The sequence below is a fragment of the Pelodiscus sinensis genome, chromosome 18 (assembly GCF_049634645.1).
Source record: "Pelodiscus sinensis isolate JC-2024 chromosome 18, ASM4963464v1, whole genome shotgun sequence".
NCBI lineage: Eukaryota > Metazoa > Chordata > Testudines > Trionychidae > Pelodiscus > Pelodiscus sinensis.
This window is the reverse complement of record NC_134728.1, coordinates 7862338-7884125: the sequence shown is the minus strand read 5'-3', so window position 1 is coordinate 7884125 and position 21788 is coordinate 7862338. Positions and strand designations below refer to the sequence as shown.

Sequence of the window (21788 nt, the reverse complement as noted above, 5' to 3'; positions counted from 1 at the left end):
CAACACCAGCGAAACTCTATTGCCCCCCTCCCGGCCCCAAACCCCTTAAAGAGGCACGGGCTGACTACGGTGCCCGTGCCAGGTGCAAGCCTGCCAGCACCCAGCCAGCAGATCCTGCACCTGGCATGGCTCGAGCCAGCCACCCGATGCCCCCCAGCCCTCCCCCTCTTCCTGGGACCAGGCTGGCAGCTCCCGGGAGCTTGCCCGGGACCGCAAGAGGTGGGCACCCACCTGGTCTAGTGCGGACATCGTGGACCTCGTCCACGACCTCCGCACTAGGCACAGGAAAGTGGCCATTTAGGGCAGGATAGCTGCCAGCCTGGCCACCCAGGAACAGGTGTGCATGAAAATCAAGGTGGTCCACTGAGACCCCCGACCCTGAGCCCTGAGCTTACAATGGCCGTCCTGGATCAGACCAAAGGTCCATCTAGCCCAGTAGCCTGTCTGCCGACAGCGGCCAACCCTAGGGACTCTGGAGGGGATGGACCGAAGACAGTGACCAAGCCATTTGTCTCGTGCCATCCCTCTCCAGCCTTCCACAAACCTTGGGCAGGGACACCACTCCTACCCCCTGGCTAATACCACTCCATGGACCCAGCCTCCATGACTTGATCTCACTTCCCTTTAAACTCTGTTCTAGTTGTAGCCTTCACAGCCTCCTGCAGCAAGGAGTTCCACAGATTGATTATTTGCTTTGTGAAGAACAACTTTCTGTTACTAGTTTGAAGCCTGCTACCCATTCCTTTCCTTTGGTGTCCTCTAGTCCTTCTATTATGGGAACTAATGAAGAACTTTTCTTGATGCCCTCTCCACCACACTCATGTTTTTATAGACCTCTATCCTATGCCCCCTCAGTCTCCTCTTTTCTAAACTGAAAAGTCCCAGTCTCTTTAGCCTCTCTTCATATGAGACCTGTTCCAAACCTCTGATCATTTTAGTTGCCCTCCCCTCTCCCACCCTCTCTCTTCCCCTCTCCCACCTCCTTTTCCCAGTCTCCCCGAGTTTTGTTCAGTAAAGAGAGATTCTATTTTTGACCACATGTTTTCTTTATTTTGTACATCAGGAAGGGGGGCTAGGGAAGGGTAAGGGAAAGGAGGTGAGAGAGGAATGGGGTACGAGCCCCCGATGGGGAGGACTGGGCTGGCTCTGCGGACTTCTGGGGGTAGAAGCTCTCCTGCAGCCCTCCAATTGTCCCCTCTCCCCAGATGGCAGCCTGCGGCAAGTGCAGCTGGGCTGATGGCCGAGTGCTGTGATGTGCCCAGTGTGGGCACTCAGGGCACTCCAAGCCAGGACTGCTTTGCAAGCGGGGCACCCCTGAGAACTGTCTGTCCGGGGTGGGGGTCGGGTCCCTTTAAGCACAGCCCTCGGCTAGCCTGAGGCAGCAGCTCCACGCTCTAAGTCCTCATCTGATGCCCTGCCGGCACTGCTTCCGGCCATCCTTAACCCCGGTTCAGGGTCCACTTAATGTGGACATGCTAGTTCAAATTAGCAAAACGCAAATTCGAACTAGTTTTTTTAGTCTGGATGCGTTAGTTCGAATTAGCTTAGTTTGAATTAACTAATTGGAACTAAGTTAGTTCGAATTAGCGCTGTAGTGTAGACATACCCTGAGATATAGGTGAGAGGATTATTCTAGGAGGGGGTGGGTGAGATTCTGTGGCCTGCATTGTGCAGGGGGTCAGACTAGATGATCATAATGGTCCCTTCTGACCTTAAAGTCTATGAGTCTAATAAATGTATATAAAATAAAATACAAGACCCCAAAGGGGGGGGGGAGGTATAAAACTTGCTAAAACACCTTAAGAGGAGGGACACACACACACCTAAACACCAATAAAAGCACAGATGAAATAGGTGGCCTTGGCCTGGCACCAAAATAGTGCCAACGTTGGCACCAGGCGAAAGTCCCGGGGAAGAGAATTCCCCCCTAAAGAAGACGTATGCTTGGAGAAATATTTCATTCACTTACAGCCAAATGTTCAAAGGCGGCTTTTCTTGCTCTAACATGCATGCCCAAAGCACAATTGGGATGCATAAGCCCCAACATGCATGCAGGCAAGCTAGCCAGATACATATGGATAATGGCAGGTTTCCAAGAATTGGACCAAGCATGATGAGCAATTTCATTCTTTCTCTTGAAACGAGGTGGCACTGGACAACCACTCAGCTCAGTTTTGGGGCTGAGCTCATAGAATTTGATTGAAAAGAAACCCAATTAGAATAAAACTACAGAATAATTAGGGCTAAGAGGAAGGAGATGGGCTTTTAGCAGCATTCACTGCTTTCAGGAGGATGTGATTGTAAATAATTTTGGATAGAAATTAAAATCATTTGCCTCTGGGGGAAGCATCGATTCTGTCTCTATTTTTATTTTTTATTACCAAAGACCTGACATGCATCGAGAAAGGAAAAAATAATCTTTCAAGTAAACTGCCTTTCGCCAAGCATCTGATTTTCTTGTCTTGCCACTATAAATTCTTAAAGGGAAAAAATCAATAAGTTTCCAGATAGTCCCTCGGGCTTTCTGAAGAGTGTACAATGGCAATTAGGTGTTTGTAAAGAAATAGGACTTTAAAAAGCTCAATCAAGATGTTACATGATTCCTACATGATTGCTCTGTGTAGGGCCAGTTTAAGGGCAAAACAAATATTTCTAGCTTAAAGTTAGTCAGCTCTGAAATTCAGATAGGCAGGTAAAATATTTCCCCTTAGTGAATGCAGTATCCATGCATCAGGTAAGAAAGATGTGTTTCCATCAAGCAGGAGTAGGGAACCTACAAACCAAGGGTCAGATTTGGCTCCCAGCTTCCTGAATCTGGTTCCCGAGGCTCAGGGCTTCCCCTCCCAGTATTGAGGAGCTGGCACTCCAGCCCTGCAGCTCCCTCCCACCCAGACCCTACACCCACTCCTCTCCTGCACCCTATCTCCTGCCCGCTCCCAGCCTGCTCCTGAGCCCTACCATCTTTCCCAGACTCACCAACCCCCACCCCACTCCTGCACCCTCCCTCCCACCCAAAGCCCACACCCGAAGCCTGCTTCCCAGGAGCCCCCTCCCACACACTGAACTCCTCATTTTGGTCCCACCCCAGAGTGCAGGGACACCCACAAAATCTATTTCCCTGCCTCCCCCCCACCCCCAGGCTCTGATGTGCAAGGGGAATGTGGGGAGTTTTGTTCTGCTTCTCGGTCAGGGTTTTGGGAGGGGGTTTCTTACTTTTGTGTGACTCCTGACTGATTTTTCTGTGATCAGCAGCCCCCAACCCAAAATAATTTCCCTACCTCTGATTAGAGAAACAGAAACAGGAATCAGGAACTCTGGGTTCTTCTCTTCGCTCTGCCAGTGGCTTGCCCTGAGAATTTGAGCAAGTCATTTTACCTTTCTATGCCACACATTTATCCCTACCTCAAAGGTGCATGAGGATGCTTACCGAAGTAGATCCAGATGCTTACTGAATGTTAATCTACACAACTCAATTTATTTCCATGGAACTGTGCCAGTTGGCACTGGAAGAGAATCTGACCTTTAATATTTATGGGCACTTTGAGGTTTTGGAGTAGATTTCAAAAGGTGAGGCACTTTGGAAGCCCACAAAACATGACATCTTTTTTCCCTACAAGATACAGGAATTTTTCGTAGAAAATGACTGTATGTTCAGAACAAGACAAATTAGCAGGTAGTCTTTAATGAGGTATATCTAGGAATGAGATTTACCAGAGCAGTCAACAAAGGCCTCCGTTGTCAACTGCAGAGCATCCAGACAACTGCGCTGTGCCGCCAAAGAGCTGATCGGCACGACACAGCAGCCATTTTGATGTAAATGAAGCGTCGATTATTTAAATCGCCGCTTCATTTTCCTATGTCTAGTAAACTCATCTACATGGCTCCATCGATGGAGCCATGTAGTCTAGACATACCCTATTATTGCTAGCATTAGCCAAGTAAGACCTCATTGAATGGATAGCTAAAGATGGAACACAGCTGGTTGTTTTCATAGAATCATAGAATACTAGGACTGGAAGGGACCTCAAGAGGTCGAGTCCAGTCCCCTGCCCTCATGGCAGGACCAAATACTGTCTAGACCATCCCTGATAGACATTTATCTAACCGACCCTTAAATATCTCCAACGATAGGGATTCCACAACCTCCCTGGGCAATTCATTCCAGTGTTTGACCACCCTGACAGTTAGGAACTTTTTCCTAATGTCCAACCTAAACCTCCCTTGCTGCAGTTTAAGCCCATTGCTTCTTGTTCTATCCTCAGAGGCCAAGATGAACAAGTTTTCTCCCTCCTCCTTATGACACCCTTTTAGATATCTGAAAACTGCTATTATGTCCCCCCTCAATCTTCTCTTTTCTAAACTAAACAAACCCAATTCCTTCAGCTTTCCCTCATAGGTCATGTTCTCTAGACCTTTAATCATTCTCGTTGCTCTTCTCTGGACCCTCTCCAATTTTTCCACATCTTTCTTGAAATGCGGTGCCCAGAACTGGACACAATACTCCAATTGAGGCCTAACCAGCGCAGAGTAGAGCGGAAGAATGACTTCTCATGTCTTGCTCACAACACACCTGTTAATACATCCCAGAATCATGTTTGCTTTCTTTGCAACAGCATCACACTGCTGACTCATATTTAACTTGTGGTCCACTATAACCCCTAGATCCCTTTCTGCCATACTCCTTCCCAGACAGTCGGTTCCCATTCTGTATGTATGAAACTGATTGTTCCTTCCTAAGTGGAGGACTTTGCATTTTTCTTTATTAAACGTCATCCTATTTACCTCAGACCATTTCTCCAATTTGTCCAGGTCATTTTGAATGATTACCCTATCCTCCAGATTAGTCGCCACCCCTCCCAGCTTGGTATCATCTGCAAACTTAATAAGCGTACTTTCTATACCAATATCTAAATTGTTGATGAAGATATTGAACAGAGCTGGCCCCAAAACAGTTTTGTTACAGTACATTAGGTTCTGGACTAATTGCTATGCATTGCATATAGGGTTTTGGTCCAGCTAAAGAGAAATACATAAGAACAATTATGTCGCTCTTCTCCAAAGCTACAGGTTGAACCTCTCTAGTCTGGCACTCTCTGGTCTTGGATTAGTCAGCTGTCCACTTATCATGGGTGTGGCCAAATTTCCCGCTGTCCCTTAAAGTTTGTTTACAGCCCCCAGTCCTGGCGCTCAGTGTTGCGTGCTATTATTTAGCTCTAATTTACCCCTAAATGTCTTCTAAGAGCCCAGTAAGCAGTGAAAGTGTTGGTAATACTGCTAGACAATATAGATCTCCCATGGTCCTGCAAATTCTCTGGTTCAGCACCAGTCACGTCCCAAAGATGCTAGACTAGAGAGGTTCCACCTGTAAACTTCTATCTTTCTTATATTTATGAATCAAATGTAATGGTATCTGAATATTTATGTAGGATTTTGTTTTGCATTTTTGCTGGTATAAATAATTCATAAAACTAACTAGCATGTGTATCTGTCTATCCCTTCGTGACATTTATAAGGCACTCATCACTCAAGTGGGTAGTCACTGTGTCTGAATTGGATGGAGATATAGCTGACGAAAATAACAGCCTACAAAACCACTCTTGAAATAAGTTACCATCCATTTGTTTGACTTTGAAATGATGGAATTTGAATTTTTTAGACCATTAGCTGTGATAGAGACCTGACTATTTTGGGAAATCAAATCAGAATTATCTCTGTTAAAAGACTAATTTTGACACTGGCAAAAATCCCTATAATTTTTAGTCTTAACAAAACGGGTTTAATGGTTTCAATCATTTATAGCAAAGGGTTTAAATATTGTAAATGTTTTGAAATTTTAAAACTTTTGGATCCATTAATTTTTTTAAGGTTCGTGGCCTGTGATTCTTTGCAGACTAAGATGGAAACAATTCCATGTAGATATCTTAAACTACTCGGACACTGCTCTTATGGCTTATGATAGCTATAGAATCCTTGTTTAAATTATTTCCTTGTAATTGCTGTAGCTCATCTTCCGTTCTGGGTTTCACCAAATAAAAAGGGCAAATAAAAATCTGAGCTTTCTGGACAAAGGCTTCAAAAGATCCAAGCATGATCACAGAACAGCTACACATTTCTCGTGCAATATTACCAACCATGTAGAGTTAAATATAAATGCTAACTATCTATCCTAGAACTATGACATTTTCAGTTAGTACAAATGTACAGATGCCATAGTCTAGGAGTATAAAGTCTCCAGTTGACCTCAATTGGCTTTCAGTCATGCCATAATAATCAAAGAATAATAGAACCTTGAGAGGTTATCTAGATCAGCCCCCTGCACACTTTATTATCTTGGCCAAGTATTATCTAGACCATCTCTGGCAGGAGTTTGTCTAACCTGCTCTTGAAAATCTCCAGTGATGGAGATTCCAAAACCTCCCTAGGCAATTTATTCCAGTGATTAACCACCCTGACTGTTAGGAAGCTTTTCTTAATGTTCAATCTAAACCTCCCTTGCTGAAATTTAAGCCCCATTGTTTCTTGTCCTATCATCAAAGGACAACCTACATCCTAACTCCTGCCCAGACCTCACCCCCCCTCGCTCCTATACCCTACCTCCCACCCGAACCCCACCTCCATCCCATTCCTGCTCCTTATCTCCTATCCAGGCCCCCCCTCGCTCCTTACCCTACCTCCCACCCGAACCCCACCTCTATCCCACTCCTGCACCTTATCTCCCATCCACCTCATTCCTGCACCTTGCCTCCCATCCAGACCCTGCACCCCATCTCACTCCCCAGCAGCTACTCCCCACACACTGAATCCCTCATTTTTGGCCCAGTTCCAAAGCCAAGAAGGACCTCACAAAATCTACTAGCCCCAGGTCCCCAGAAGAGTTAATCCATCCCTGGGGGTAAGCCCTGAGCTTCAGAACCCCCACCCTCGCCCATGAGGCTGGAGCACAAAAGGAGTGTGATGAATCTCTCTCTCTCTCTTTCTTTTCTGCTTCTCAATTGGGGGCCAGGTCAGTGAGGTGTTTTCTTTCTGCTTCTCATGTGTGTTTAGCCCCTGACTGATTTTTCTGTGGGTTAGCGGCCATTGACCCCAAAAAAGATTCCCCACCCCAGTGAAAATGCTTCTAATTTTCTTGAAGCTGTTGCTTGTTAAGTTTACTTCCTGACTGAGTTTGTGGCTACTCGAGTAAGAATGCACAAATGTTTCTGTTTGACGTTAACAGCGCCTTCCACTTGAGTCAATCACCAGTTAATTTGATCTTCCATTTAATTTTATCAAAACCCCAGGAACCAAATAATTTCTATTAAAAACAATACAGCTTCCACTATTTATTGAGATCAATTTTAATCCTTTAGAGCACAAGGGTTATTGGATAATTTGATCATCTGCTAACCAAAAAAACTGTCATTAAATCTACACGGAAACACCGATATTCTGAATGAGACAGATGACAAATGAACCCACGAATTGCCCATGATAAGGAAAGAATGCAATCAGAAACTGCTGTTCAGAAAACATTGATAAGAGCTTACCATGTACTGAGAAGTATCCCACTGGTCATATGGATAAAATGATCAATAGGTTATTTCCATCAATACATTTCACTGATATAGAGGCAAGGCACCATAATGGGAGAAAGATTGATTTAGCTATTTGCATCCAATTTTCTGCCACCTGAGTGAATTTATCTCCCTGTTGGTTAAGTTTCCCCGCTATGCAATAAGCCCTGCATTGCAAAAGCTAAATGTGTAGCGTAAGTAGATGGCTGTTTAGCTGATACCGTGTGAAATCAAATATGATCTCCTCATTGATATCCCATGTGGGTTTGCCATTTATATCTCCTGCAGGTGAACACGTTCATCTCCTTTGTGTTTCCAATGGTCGTCATTTCGATCCTGAATAGCATCATTGCCAACCAGCTCATTGTCATGTTCAAGCAAGCGGCACAAGAAAACCAGGTCTGCATTATTGGAGGACAGCAGACAATGCTCAGCATGTCCATGGAGCCCAGCCGTGTGCAAGCTCTGAAGCACGGAGTGAGAGTCCTGCGTATGTATCTGTGATGTTAAACATTGAATGAATTAGTAACATGTTCTGGGACCAGCCTGATAGAACTGCAGATACCAGCATTAGCTTTGGCTGCAGTTTTTCTCCAAATCTTTTTTATTTTTTAATGAAAAATGGCATCTTTTGAAGCCCAAAACTTCCACCAAATGTTTTTGGTTTTACAACATTTTCCAGTTTTTCATTAAATCCCCATATTTTTAGTTTATTTGTTTGTTTTGTTTTTCTCCTTTATCTTTTTTCCTTTCCCTTTTCCCCCATGTTTCCCAATGAATTCAGTAGAATGAATGGTATCTAGGGCTTTGAGAGTTTTTCATTCTTTTATTTTTTCATTTTCCTTTTGCACATTCACTATCTTTTCCAAATTCTCAACCGTGGAAAAGTTGAAGAGACACAAACACACAAAAAATAAAACTCAGTAACTGCTGCTCAGTGGGTATTCAAAATTAGAGTTGTTTAGAAAAGCTGGAGTAACATAAGGAAAACCAGCCTCCTGGATATCACTTCTTTTAGGCTATGTCTAGACTACAGGCTTCTTGTGCAAGAAGCTTTTTCTGGAAGGGATCTTTTGCAAAAATTTCTTGCGCAAGAGAGCGTCCACACAGCAAAAGCACGTCGAAAAAGCAATGCGCTTTTGCAGAAGAGAGTGTCCAGACTGCATTGATGTTCTCTCGAAAGAAAGCTCTGATAGGTATTCACAGAATGGCCGCCATGGCACTTGTGCTTTTCTCGATAGGGGTTTTTGGCACAAAAAGAGGCAGTTCCCTGACCACATGCACCTTTTTGCACAAGAGCTCTTGCTCATAGAAAGAGGAATAACTCTTGCACAAAACCCCTCCATTCTGTCACTTGAGGAGTGGATGATCTGCGAGTTTTTGTGCAAAAACTCTGCAGTCTAGATTTAGTCTTACTGTGCTCGGGGTTAAAAATCAAGTTTTAAAAAAGCAAAAAAATATTCTGAAGTGGAAACAACTTCTGAGTTTTCTGCAGAATTATTTTTTTCCATTTTTGACTGATCAGGCTACTTGTTCTGTGTCTCACCGCTAGCTAGCAGATGACAAACTTTAAGTTTTTACAGTTGCAAGATAATTTGCAGAAGCATTTAAGAACATCATTAAGTCAATCCTTATTTAGAAAAGCACTTTAGCATATGCTGAAAGTTAAGCCAGTGCTAAAGTGTAATCCCAAATGCGAGTGCTTTCCAAAATCAGGGTGTAAATAGTGAAGCCGTTTTAATTATAACTTGAAGTTTTACCAGCAGATCAAGAGCTAAGCAGCAAGAGGCTAAGAATAATCTGTACTCTCAAAAATTTTGATCTGTACTTTGGCTAGCCTAAACATGAGACAGTGAATATAAAATATGTGAACAATTATCTAAATTGCATGTAAAGTTAATGCTGTTTGTGTATGTAGTTACAGTAATTGTGCAGGCAAAAGCAATTAGATTTTTGCTTGAAGCATCTTCTCAAAATCCATCCCTTGGCATTTCCTAGTCCAATTAATTTTCCTTACCATAGAATAAAATCAATAACTGCGATTAACTTTTTCTTCACTTTACTGGAGCTGTACAGAAGAATCAATGTTTCACTTAAAATGCATATGTGTGTGAAAAGAGACTTTGACAGATATTGGGTGTTGTGTTGTTGCAGTTTTGTCAGTCGCAGGAGAGTATAGTGACAAGGTAGGTGAGGAGATATCTTTTAATTCTCACCCACTGAAGTTGGTCCAGTAAAAGATATCACCTCACCTGCTTTGTCTTTTGACAGATATTCACAGCTTTGCTCCAGGGTTCAGCTTTGCCATTTCACCATTTCTGTGGGGGGAAATGACAGAATCCTAAACTTGTGACAAAATCATGAATTTTCATGCATTCAGACATCTGATGAAATATTTTTTCCACCTGCAAAAATTGACTTGCATTTTCACAGCACATTTGAAACAAGAATGTTCACTGATTTCACCAGGAACATATATGGCTTCTTTTTTTTTTCATTACTGCTTCTACTTTCGGACTTGATGTCTTGATGGAGATTGTTTAAATTCCTGAGGACTGGTTGGTTTTTTAATCTTGAGAGGGATTGGCCAGTGTTCTAATTTCTCTCTGAGGGACAAGGTTACTTTCTCTTTCATTTATTGCTCCTGGTGGTGGTGAACGGTTATCAAAGCCAGCTCCTTCCCCATTATTACATAAGAACATAAGAAAGGCCGTACTGGGTCAGACCAAAGGTCCTTCTAGCCCAGTATCCTGTCTACCGACAGTGGCCAACACCAGGTGCCCCAGAGAGGGTGGACCGAAGACAATGATCAAGCGATTTGTCTCCTGCCATCTCTCTCCAGCCTCTGAAAAACAGAGGCCAAGGACACCATTTTATCCCCTGGCTAATAGCCTTTTATGGACCTAACCTCCATGAAATTATCTAGCTTCTCTTTAAACTCTATTATAGTCCTAGCCTTCACAGCCTCCTCTGGCAAGGAGTTCCACAGGTTGACTACACGCTGTGTGAAGAAGAACTTTCTTTTATTCGTTTTAAACCTGCTACCCATTAATTTCATTTGGTGTCCTCTAGTTCTTCTATTATGGGAACTAATGAATAACTTTTCTTTATCAACCCTCTCCACACCACTCATGATTTTATAGACCTCTATCATATCCCCCCTCAGTCTCCTCTTTTCTAAACTGAAAAGTCCCAGTCGCTTTAACCTCTCCTCATATGGGACCCGTTCCAAATCCCTAATCATTTTAGTTGCCCTTTTCTGAACCCTTTCCAAGGCCAAAATATCTCTTTTGAGGTGAGGAGCCCACATCTGTACACAGTATTCAAGATGTGGGCGTACCATACTTTTTATACAGGGGCAGTAAGATATTCTGTGTCTTATTTTCTATCCCTTTCCTAATAATTCCTAGCATCCTATTTGCCTTTTTGACCACCGCTGCACACTGCGTGGAAATTTTCAGAGAACTGTCCACGATAACTCCAAGATCCCTTTCCTGATTTGTCATAGCCAAATTAGCCCCCATCATACTGTACATATTTGGGGTTATTTTTCCCAATGTGCATTACTTTACACTTATCCACATTAAATTTCATTTGCCATTTTGCTGCCCAGTCACTGAGTTTGGTGAGATCTTCTTGGAGTCCCTCACAGTCTGCTTCTGTCTTGACTATCCTAAACAGTTTGGTATCATCCGCAAACTTTACTACCTCACTGCTTACCCCTTTCTCCAGATAATCTATGAATAAGTTGAAAAGGATTGGTCCCAGGACTGACCCTTGGGGTACACCAATAGTTACCCCTTTCCAATCTGAAAATTTACCATTTATTCCTACCCTTTGTTTCCTGTCTTTTAACCAGTTCTCAATCCAAGAAAGGACCTTCCCTCTTATCCCATGGCCATGTAATTTACACAAGAGCCTTTGGTGAGGGACCTTGCCAAAGGCTTTCTGAAAATCCAAGTATACTATATCTACTGGATCCCCCTTATCCGCATGCTTGTTAACCCCTTCAAAGAACTCTTAATAGGTTAGTAAGACAGGATTTCCCTTTACAGAAACCATGTTGACTTTTGTCCAACAAATTATGTTCTTCTACATGCTTCACAATTTTATTCTTCACTATTGTTTCGACTAATTTGCCCTGTACTGAAGTTAGACTTACCGGTCTGTAATTGCCAGGATCGCCTCTAGAGCCCTTTTTAAATATTGGTGTCACGTTAGCTATCTTCCAGTCATTAGGTACGGAAGCCGATTTAAAGGATAGGTTACAAACCACAGATAATAGCTCAGCAATTTCCCATTTGAGTTCTTTTAGAACCCTTGGATGAATGCCATCCGGTCCCGGAGATTTGTTAACATTAAGTTTTTCTATTTGTTCCAAAACCTTCTCTAATGACACTTCAATCCGGGACAGTTCCTCAGATTCATCACCCAGAAAGGACGGTGCAGATTCGGGAATCTCCCCAACGTCCTCAGCCAGGAAGACTGAAGCAAAGAAATCATTTAGTTTCTCCGCAATGGCTTTATCGTCCTTGATTGCTCCTTTTATAGCTCAATCATCTAGGGGACCCACAGGTTTTTTAGCAGGCTTCCTGCTTCTAATGTACTTAAAAAACATTTTGTTATTTCTATTTGAGTTTTTGGCTAGCTGTTCCTCAAAATCTTTTTTTGCTTTCCTTATTACATTTTTACACTTAATTTGACAGTATTTATGTTCCTTTCTATTTATCTCACTTGGATTGGACTTCCACTTCTTAAAAGATACCTTTTTGTCCCCCACTGCTTCTTTTACATGGCAGTTAAGCCACGGTGACACTGTTTTAGGTCTCTTGCTATGTTTTTTAATTTGGGGTGTACATTTAAGTTGGGCCTCTATTATGGTGTCTTTAAAAAGTTTCCATGCAGCTTTCAGGGATTTGGCTCTAGTCACTGTGCCTTTTAATTTCTGTTTAACTAACCTCCTCATTTTTGTGTAATTCCCCTTTTTGAAATTAAATGCCAGGGTGCTGGACTGCTGAGGTGTTCTTCCCACCACAGGAATGTTGAATGTTATTATATTATGGTCACTATTCCCAAGTGGTCCTGTAACGGTTATTTCCTGGACCTGATCCTGCCCTCCACTCAGGACTAAATCGAGAATTGCCTCTCCCCTTGTGGGTTCCTGCACCAGATGCTCCAAGAAGCAGTCATTTAAGCCATTGAGAAATTTTATCTCCGCTTCTCTTCCTGAGATGACATGTATCCAGTCAATATGGGGGTAATTAAAATCTCCCATTATTATAGAGTTCTCTATTTTGGTAGCCTCTCTAATCTCCCTCAGCATTTCAATGTCAGTATCGCTGTCCTGGTCAGGTGGTCGGTAATATATCCCTACTGCTAATTTCTTATTATTGGAGCATGGAATTACTATCCATAGCGATTCTATGGAACGTGTTGATTCATTTAATATTTTTATTTCATTTGATTCTACATTATCTTTCACATACAGTGCCATTCCGCCACCCACCCGGCCTGCTCTATCCTTTCTATATATTTTATATCCCGGTATGATTGTGTCCCACAGATTTTCCTCATTCCACCAGGTTTCAGTGATGCCTATTATGTCAATCTTCTCATTTAATATGAGGTACTCCAGTTCACCCATCTTATTAGTCAGACTCCTAGCATTTGTGTACAAGCACTTTAAAAATTTACCACTGCTTATTTGTCTGCCCTTCCCTGATGCATTGGATTCCTTAAAATGTGGTTGTTTGTCTGCTCTGGCCCATGGTTTGTCCTCTCCCCTCCTCTCTTTCTGACTACAGCTTAGAGAATCTCTATCAATGGATTCTCCTCTAAGAGAAGTCTCCCTCCGATTTACGTGCATCTCCGCACCAATTGGCTTTCCCCCATCTCTTAGTTTAAAAACTGCTCTACGGCCTTTTTAATGTTTAGTGCCAGCAGTCTGGTTCTACCCTGGTTTAGGTGGAGCCCATCCTTCCTGTATAGGCTACCCCTCTCCCAGAAGTGTCCCTATTTTCTAATAAATCTAAACCCCTCTTCCCTACACCATCGTCTCATCCACACATTGAGACTCTGAAGCTCTGCCTGCCTACCTGGCCCTGCGCGTGGAACTGGAAGCATTTCCGAGAATGATACCATAGAGGTCCTGGATTTCAGTCTCTTTCCTAGCAGCCTAAATTTGGCCTCCAGGACATCTCTCCTACCCTTCCCTATGTCATTGGTACCAACATGTACCACGACCACCGGCTCCTCCCCAGCACTACACATAAGTCTATCTAGATGCCTCGAGAGATCCGCAACCTTCACACCAGGCAGGCAAGTGACCATACGGTTCTCCCGGTCATCACAAACCCAACTATCTATGTTTCTAATGATCGAATCACCCACCACATCTCAGTGCTGCTGAGATTTCGCTTTGGGAGTCACGTCAATTGGTTTTGTGGCTGGGCAGAGTTCCAGCATTCACTTGATATCAGGATGGAGAAGGAGGGACGACATTCTGGAGCATCTCAGGAATGGCTCCATCAGCACATTTAGGGTGTGTCTACACTGCACCGTTATTTTGAAATAATTAGCGTTATTTTGAAATACCAAAGCGAGCATTTACATAGCGATTCCATCATTTCGAAATAATGTTGAAATAATGGACAGCTTATTCCGACTTCTGTAAACCTCATTCCACAAGGAATAACGCTATTCTGAAATAGCTATTTCAAAATAGCTGTCGTGTGGACGCCTCACTTCTGCTAGTTTGAAATAGCTCCTCCCCAGGGCCACTCAAACCAATTACTCTCCAGTGTCTCCTCGGGCTCTAATTCAAGGTAGCACATCCACATTAGGGAAGCCTGCCTCGGACTAATTTTGAGACTTCCCTGTAGTGTAGATGTGCTATTTAAAAAAACATTATTTCGGAGTATTTCTTCCAAAATAGCTTATTTTGAAATAAGTGTGTAGTGTAGACGTACCCTTACTCTAATGCCACTCACAGTTCAGTTGTGCCATATAGTTACAGTCTGGTACTGAAGGTTTTACTGAGTCATGATATCTGCAAGGCCAGCCAACTCAGTGCGTCTCCCAGAACTCCCCAGGACACATGTGGAATGGGTCTAATAAGTGTCATAGACTACACCTCCTACCCATCCTCTTCTGTTCCCTTTGGAAATGGGGCCAGCTGTAGCCCCACACACTCCATGTGCTCAGGCAAGCAAAAGATTGCATTTTGCACCCTTTCCCACAGCCCACATTGTGTATCCATATGCAGGAAAAGCATAGTCTGAGCCATGACACTAATAAAATCAGCCACTCTGGTTGCATGCCAATAAATGGGGGGAGGGATAGCTCAGTGCTTTGAGGGATAGCTCAGTGCTAAGCCCAGGGTTGTGAGTTCAATCCTTGGGGGTGCTGTTTAGGGATCTGGGGCAAATCTGTCAGGGATGGTACTTGGTCCTGCTGTGAGGGCAGGGGACTGGACTCGATGACCTCTCAAGGTCCCTTTCAGCTCTATGAGATGGTTTATCTCCATGTATTATATTATATTAACAGTGAGCTTCAATAAACACTTGGAAAAGATTTGGTGAGGACACAGTATCTGGGGGAATAGGATTTCATGGGCTAACTGTAGAGTTACACCAGGATGGACTTGGTCCCACCTAAGTACCTTTCCTTGCGAAAGAGGCACAGATTCTGTGGACCAGCATGATCAACTAGTCTGACTTCTTGCATAGCATGGGCCCGTAGAACTTCCATGAAATAATTCCTGTTTAAACTCTAGGCTGTGTCTACATTGGCCCCTATTCCGTAATCGGGATGCAAATGTAGCACTTTGGAATAGGCAAATCCGCGGGAGATTTAAATATCCCCTCGGCATTTGCATTAACATGGCTGCCGCTTTTTTCCAGCTTCTAGATAAACCGGAGAAAAGCACCAGTCTGGACGCGATCCTCCGGAAAATAAGCTATTTTCCGGAGGATCTCTTATTCCTACTTGGAATAAGTAGGAATAAGAGATCCTCCAGAAAAGAGCTTATTTTCCGGAGGATCGCGTCCAGACTGGCGCTTTTTTCCGGCTTATCTAGAAGCCGGAAAAAAGTGGCAGCCATGTTAATGCAAATGCCGCGGGGGATATTTAAATCTCCCGCGGATTTGCCTATTCCAAAGTGCTACATTTGCATCCCGATTACGGAATAGGGGCCAATGTAGACACAGCCCTAGTGTATCTAGAATGCCTTGGTAGAAAGGAGCAGCAACTTCCTCCCTGCCACAGGAAAGCCTGCCCCATAAACAGGCAATACCAGACAAACAGGATGTGTGAGCACAGTAGCTGGGGAAGTGCTGAATCAGTGCATTCTTTGAGCAGACTGCACCGGCTAGAGAGAGAGCTCCTGCTGCAACCCAGAGCTGGTCGCCTTGTGGAAACCACAAGATATCTGCTTTTTCTTAGGGTGAGTCCACACTGGGGGCAGAAAGCCATGCCGGAGAGGTAATGTATGTGTCAAATCTAGATTTCCCTGCATTTCCTCCTGCACGATTTTGCAGAGTGGCGCTTATTACATTTCCGATGCTTTTGAGCAGCAACAGACAAAATACCACAAGAAAGACAATTGCTGCTGCCAAACCAACCTGGGATGCATCAGAAATCTGGAAAAACTTGCATGATTTCCAGCCAAATGTTGCAACGCTTAGTGGTCTGAATAATTGAAATATGTTTCAGGTAGATAGCCAGGCCCAGCTTTTGTAAACAGACCCAGGCAAATTTCCATGTGCAGTAATGGGATCCAATTTGCACACAGTTGTTTCAGTTACACAGACAATTGCCATATGTCGGAGGGCCTATGATGTCTAACCTATCATTGGCAGGTGTGTTCATGATAATTCCCTGGAGAAATTAGGCTATTGTGGGTGCCTATTGAACTGATGCTGAGAGTTTCTCATTGCCCATTGTTGTGTGGTTGTGGTTAACACGATTTATCTTCTTGCTTTCTGCACAGACTCCATAAATCTATTCAGCACATGTGCTCACATGAACACACTCTTGGCGGTAGAGTTTATAAATGAAGCCAAGAGCAAAACTGCTGACAGCATTTTAATGGAAAATAGCTTAGTCAATAACACTTGAGGCAGTACAGAGATTGCTTTCTTCCCTTTACTTCTGTGCAGAGCTGTGGTTCAGACACAGGTCAAATCAAAGATCCCAAACCTGGAAATAGAGCGGCCAATGGCAGAATGGACATCTTAACTTAATGGAACACAGGAATCTGAAGTCTAAATGGGGAGAGTGTAAACTCCATTCAAAAATGACACATAAAACATTCTAATAAAAGAAGCCTCTCCCCTATTGGACATGGGGACAGCCATGGGTGTGTGGCCCAGTGAGTGTGACCTTTTTCTGAGGGTTTTCCCTACAGCAACACTCATCATGACCTTGGTTGAAGTTGAAACACTGTGGCTGCTATGAGGTCTGATAGGTCTTGTCGATCAAGGAGTGAAATCCTAGCCCCCTTGAAGACAAAACTCCTAGTGATGTCCATGGAACCAATCTGTCACCCTAGGATTTTTCAGGTCCATTGTTCCCAGAGATGCAGCTCAACAGATGGTGGCTCCGATGGCAGCTGAGGCATGCAGAACACTGTCTTGTCTAGCAGTTGGTGAGACAGAAAAGATGGTCCGGTGGCTTAGCAACAAGCCAGGATCCGGTGGCATAGCAACATTGTTCACTTCCCAGCTTCCTTGCAGTCTTCCTCTCTGACCACAGTTAAGCCATGGAATCTCTCTATACCTCGCTTAACCAATGGGTAATAATACCTTACAGTGCTCGTAGGAAGAGAAACATATTCGTGTGTGGGAGACATTTAGATATTACAGCGGTGGAAACCATATAAGCACTTTAATGGATTAACATTTGGTTCTATTTTTAATACTTCTGCCTATTTCTGTTTACCAGCTCTCTGTCTTTTCTCCCTCATCCCCACCACTTTGCATTGCCCTTTACCAGCACTGAATTACAGTTTTTTGATGAAGGAAAGTGGATTTTTCATGAAAATGAATGCAAAAAACTAAATTTACACCTCTCATTTCCCAAAAGTGACTCCCTTATAAAAGAATATGTTCAGAACTAAGGGTACGTCTACGGAGCCATGTAGATTTGTTTGTTTGGCAAAGGGAAATGAAGCCGCGATTTAAATAATCGTAGCTTCATTTAAATTTACATGGCTGCCGCGCTGAGCCAACAGCTGATCAGCTGTTTGTCGGCTCAGCGCGCTAGTCTGGATGCTCCCCTGTCAACATGAAAGCCTTTTATCAACCTCCCCGGTAAACCTCATCCTACGAGGCATAACGGGGAGATCGATAAAAGGCTTTCAGGTCGGCGCGGGAGCGTCCAGCCTAGAGCGCTGAGCCGACAAACAGCTAATCAGCTGTTTGTCGGCTCAGCGCGGCAGCCATTTAAATTTAAATGAAGCCGCGATTATTTAAATTGCGTCTTCATTTCACTTTGCCGATCAGCCTAATCTACATGGCTCCATCGATGGAGCCATGTAGTTTAGAATAATCCTAAGTGTCTCCAATACACTGGGCACTTTAAGCGTGGTTCTTTTCTCCGAGTAAAGAAGCTTTTATTATTTACTATTTTATTTTTATTCTCCAGGCAAATTTTCTTCTTGAAGATTTAGGGCCAACGCTCAGAGAAGCTGTTTCATGTTAGGAGTTCAGGTCTGATTTCGGGTTGGCTTAAGGTAGACCCCCCCTTCCCCCAAAAGTCAGGGTCTAAGTGTATCTGTGAATCACGGCACTTAGTGTGGAGAAGTATGCAACTGTTTTGCTTTAGATGCAACCTGGGGGGCAGAGTGCACAAGATGTCGCAGAGTTCACATCCATACCTGCTCAACCACACTGGGCTTCTGTTCTTTGGACCCTGTAGGTCTACACCAATGGGTTTCAAACATTTTTTTCAAGAAAATTGTTGATGCCCATTGTGACGTGGTGGGGATTGTACTGCTGAGATTTGACGTAGCGGGGTTTGCATTGCTTTGTTGTGCTGTGTGTGGTTCCTACTGTCCTGGCCACTGCAACACTGTCTGGAGGAGGGGAGATGACTCACTGCAGAAGTGTATTTGGCCTCTCACTCCTTAGGGCCAGACATAGGAGATAACTCCTGCCCAGGAAGGGAGACAAAGGGGTAGGCAGGGCTGACACCAGGCTAGGGATTAGGGCCTGGGGGATGAGCCAGTCTTGGCTCTGTTAGGATGAGAAAAAGGGCTTAGAATAGGAAGGGGGGAGGAAGAAGGTCCCAAGACCCCGTCTCCCTGAGGGCATGTCTAGACTTCATGCGGCTTCTGAAAGAAGTTATGCAAATGCGGCTTGAATTTGCATATCGTCTTCCATTTTTTCCCCCAGAAGAGGCTTTTCCACTCTTTGGCCTGTCTACATGGGGCCAAATATCAGAAAAAACCCTCTATCATCCCTCTTTCATGGAGCCAAATATCAGAAAAACCTCCATCCTAAAAGGAGGTTTACTGGGGACTTTCAAAAGAGGGGGGTTCTCATATTTGGCCACGTGTAGACAGGCCAAATATCGGAAAAGCCTCTTCCGGGGAAAAAAATGGAAGAAGATATGCAAATTTGTCTCGAATTTGCATATCTTCTTTTGGAAGCCGCACATAGTCTAGACATTCCCTGAGAGGAATAATACTGGCTGCTCTTGGTCCCGATGTTTACATCAACCCTATGCTACACTGTGTCCCTGTCAACGAATAAACCTGTTCTACCTGTTGGCTGCGAGTCACGTCTGGCTGCAGAGGGGGGTGCAGGGCCCATGGACTCCCACACTCCATGACACCCACGAACCAACATAATGTGACTAGAGTGTGAGGTCTGGGGTGGGGCTGAGGATTCGAGCTTTGGCGTGTAAGAAGGGGTTCCAGCTTTGCAGGGCAGGGGCAGGAGGGGTTTATCTTGAGTGTCTCCCACTCTGTAAAACCCAGGTCCAGGTTTTGCAACCCTTTTTCAGCCATAGAGATCAACATCTGCATTTTCCTTCCTTAAAACATCCACGCCTAATTCCCGTCTCTTCAGCTTTCCCCACTCCCCCACCATGCCATTAGGTTGCCTGCCTGCAGGGGCTTTAACCTCAAAACTAAAGCACTGCGGCTTTGAACCGACAGCAACGCGTGCAGTGCTTGTCTATGAGGAAACCGTGAATGAGCTCAGAGTCAGTATCTCATGGATTAGAACATCATTCACACTCTTTGCTGGCATTTACATCCTTTCTTGGCTACGTTTACTTTCAGTTGTGTCCTAACTAATGAGGAAGTTCAGAGCCAAAGAATGTATGAGCCGGGCTGTTGTGTAGACCGGACTGAAATTTCATTAAATGCGTGGGTTTCATCTATTAGTCCTACCGAGCTGCCAGTGTGGGTGTGAGAATCAAATTTCAAGGAGTTGGCTCCTTTCCAATATCTTATGAGGACAGTTCTGGGTAATTTCCTCCGCATGTCAGCATGTTCACTCTCAGTCTCCTTGAATAGAATGTATAGAGTTGTGCCTCCCCTTGCAAACATTTTCCTTCCAGTTGTTTGTTTATTAAATACAATTATTAAATAATTATTAAATGGTGCTGAAAAGTGTCACCTTATGAGGACTGAATGATGCTCTAAGAAGTGGGAAACTTCTGTGCAGCTTTGTTGCCTGGTGTTCTACTCATTTGACTCTTTTCCAAGGCCACCGGCAGTGAGCGGTAGGGAGCTGCCCAGAGCCCAGCGATTTAAATAGGTCCCGGGCTCCAGGCCACCACCTCTACTACCATAGCAGCAGCAGCAGCCAGAGCCCTGGGCCCTTTAAATTGCTACCAGAGCACCTTGTGGCATAGTGTGGTCTGAGCAGTGCTGAGGGCTGGCTGGGGAAGGCTAGCCCATAGTTCCGCCCCTTCCACCAGAGGCCCCGCCCCTTCCAGGGGCCTGGAGCCAGGCCCCCCTGACATTGCCCAGGCCCCAGGTAAGTCTGTCCCCAGCTCAGCTCTGTTCTGTAGTAATCTTTTGCCTAAACAAATCCACTATCTGCCAACAGCAAAGTAAGACCTGAGACTTGTGTGTGTGTGTGTGTGTGTGTGTATGTGTGTGTGTGTGTACACACACACTCCTAATATCCAGCCTGCACTGTGTAAAATCTTGCCATCTGTTAGCTGCAGATTATTTTTTCTTCTCATGTAAAAGCCATTACAAGAAACCCATGGTGGCCCGTCAATACAGGCGAACTAGGCAGTCGCCTAGGGTGCCGAGATAAACGGCCTTTGAGGGCTTTGGAGGTGGGAGCGCCGATCGCACACCGATCGTGCATTTCGCCTAGGGCACCAGTTGCCGACAGCTCGTCTAGGGCCGCTCCTGCAAGAAACAAGGTAGGTGAGGGAATATATTTTATTGGAACAACTTCTGTTGCTTAAAGGTACAAGATTTCAAGCTACAGAGCTCTTCATCAGGGCATGGGAAGGAAATCAAACTGTCTGAGCTAAATACAAGTTGGGCCAGATTGTTAAGGATAAGGCATAACACAGCTTATAGTGGTCACTTGAAATGGTGTGGACAATAAAGTGAGATAGTAACAGAAAAGGAGTCTGAAGTAGGCCATTTAGGGTTAGCAGGAAGGAGTAGGTTAGAAATTGTTGGAATGAACCATGAAACCAGGCTTGATGTTAAGTCAGGGGTGGGTAAAATGCGGCAAGCATTTAAAGAAAAACTAACATCAATTGTTAATTTATTCAATTATTTGTTAATTAGGTAATTAATTTGTTAATTCATTGATTTAAATAAAAAGTAACATCAATTGTTTCCAAATATATTTAGCCAATTTAGTCAAGTAACAGGCTAAATAATTCTTACATTTCACCATTCAGTACCTCCTTTTTTAATTCATTCTTCATTTTTTAAAAATATTTTCAGCATTTAAAAAGTACTTGCATATTGACTGATGCACATAGATAATATATGCTTTAAAAACAATAACAACTGGTATTTTAGTACCTGATATTTAAAACATGCCAGTGAACACAGATAAAGTCTTTGCTTATGTTGGATACTGTACTAGGTGGGCTCAGCCAGAATAGGGTTGGGTGGGGAATGCAGCCCATGCTCCTGTCCCTTTTAAAGAAACCAGGGCACCAGGTCAGACCTCCTGGTGTTATCAATGACACAATAACCAGCTAGTAAGTAGATGAGTGACACAATAAAAAATTGTCAGCTCTCAG

General features: G+C 43.9%; 1 protein-coding gene across 1 annotated transcript in view; it reads left to right on the top strand.

The window, feature by feature from the left end:
* Window positions 1–21788, top strand: part of NTSR1 (neurotensin receptor 1) — a 160103-nt gene that overhangs the window by 104524 nt on the left and 33791 nt on the right. Inside the window, exon 2 of the mRNA XM_014575093.3 lies at window positions 7842–8043. Within this exon, the coding sequence (XP_014430579.2) occupies window positions 7842–8043 (202 nt within the window). The remainder of the gene's footprint in view (window positions 1–7841; window positions 8044–21788) is intronic.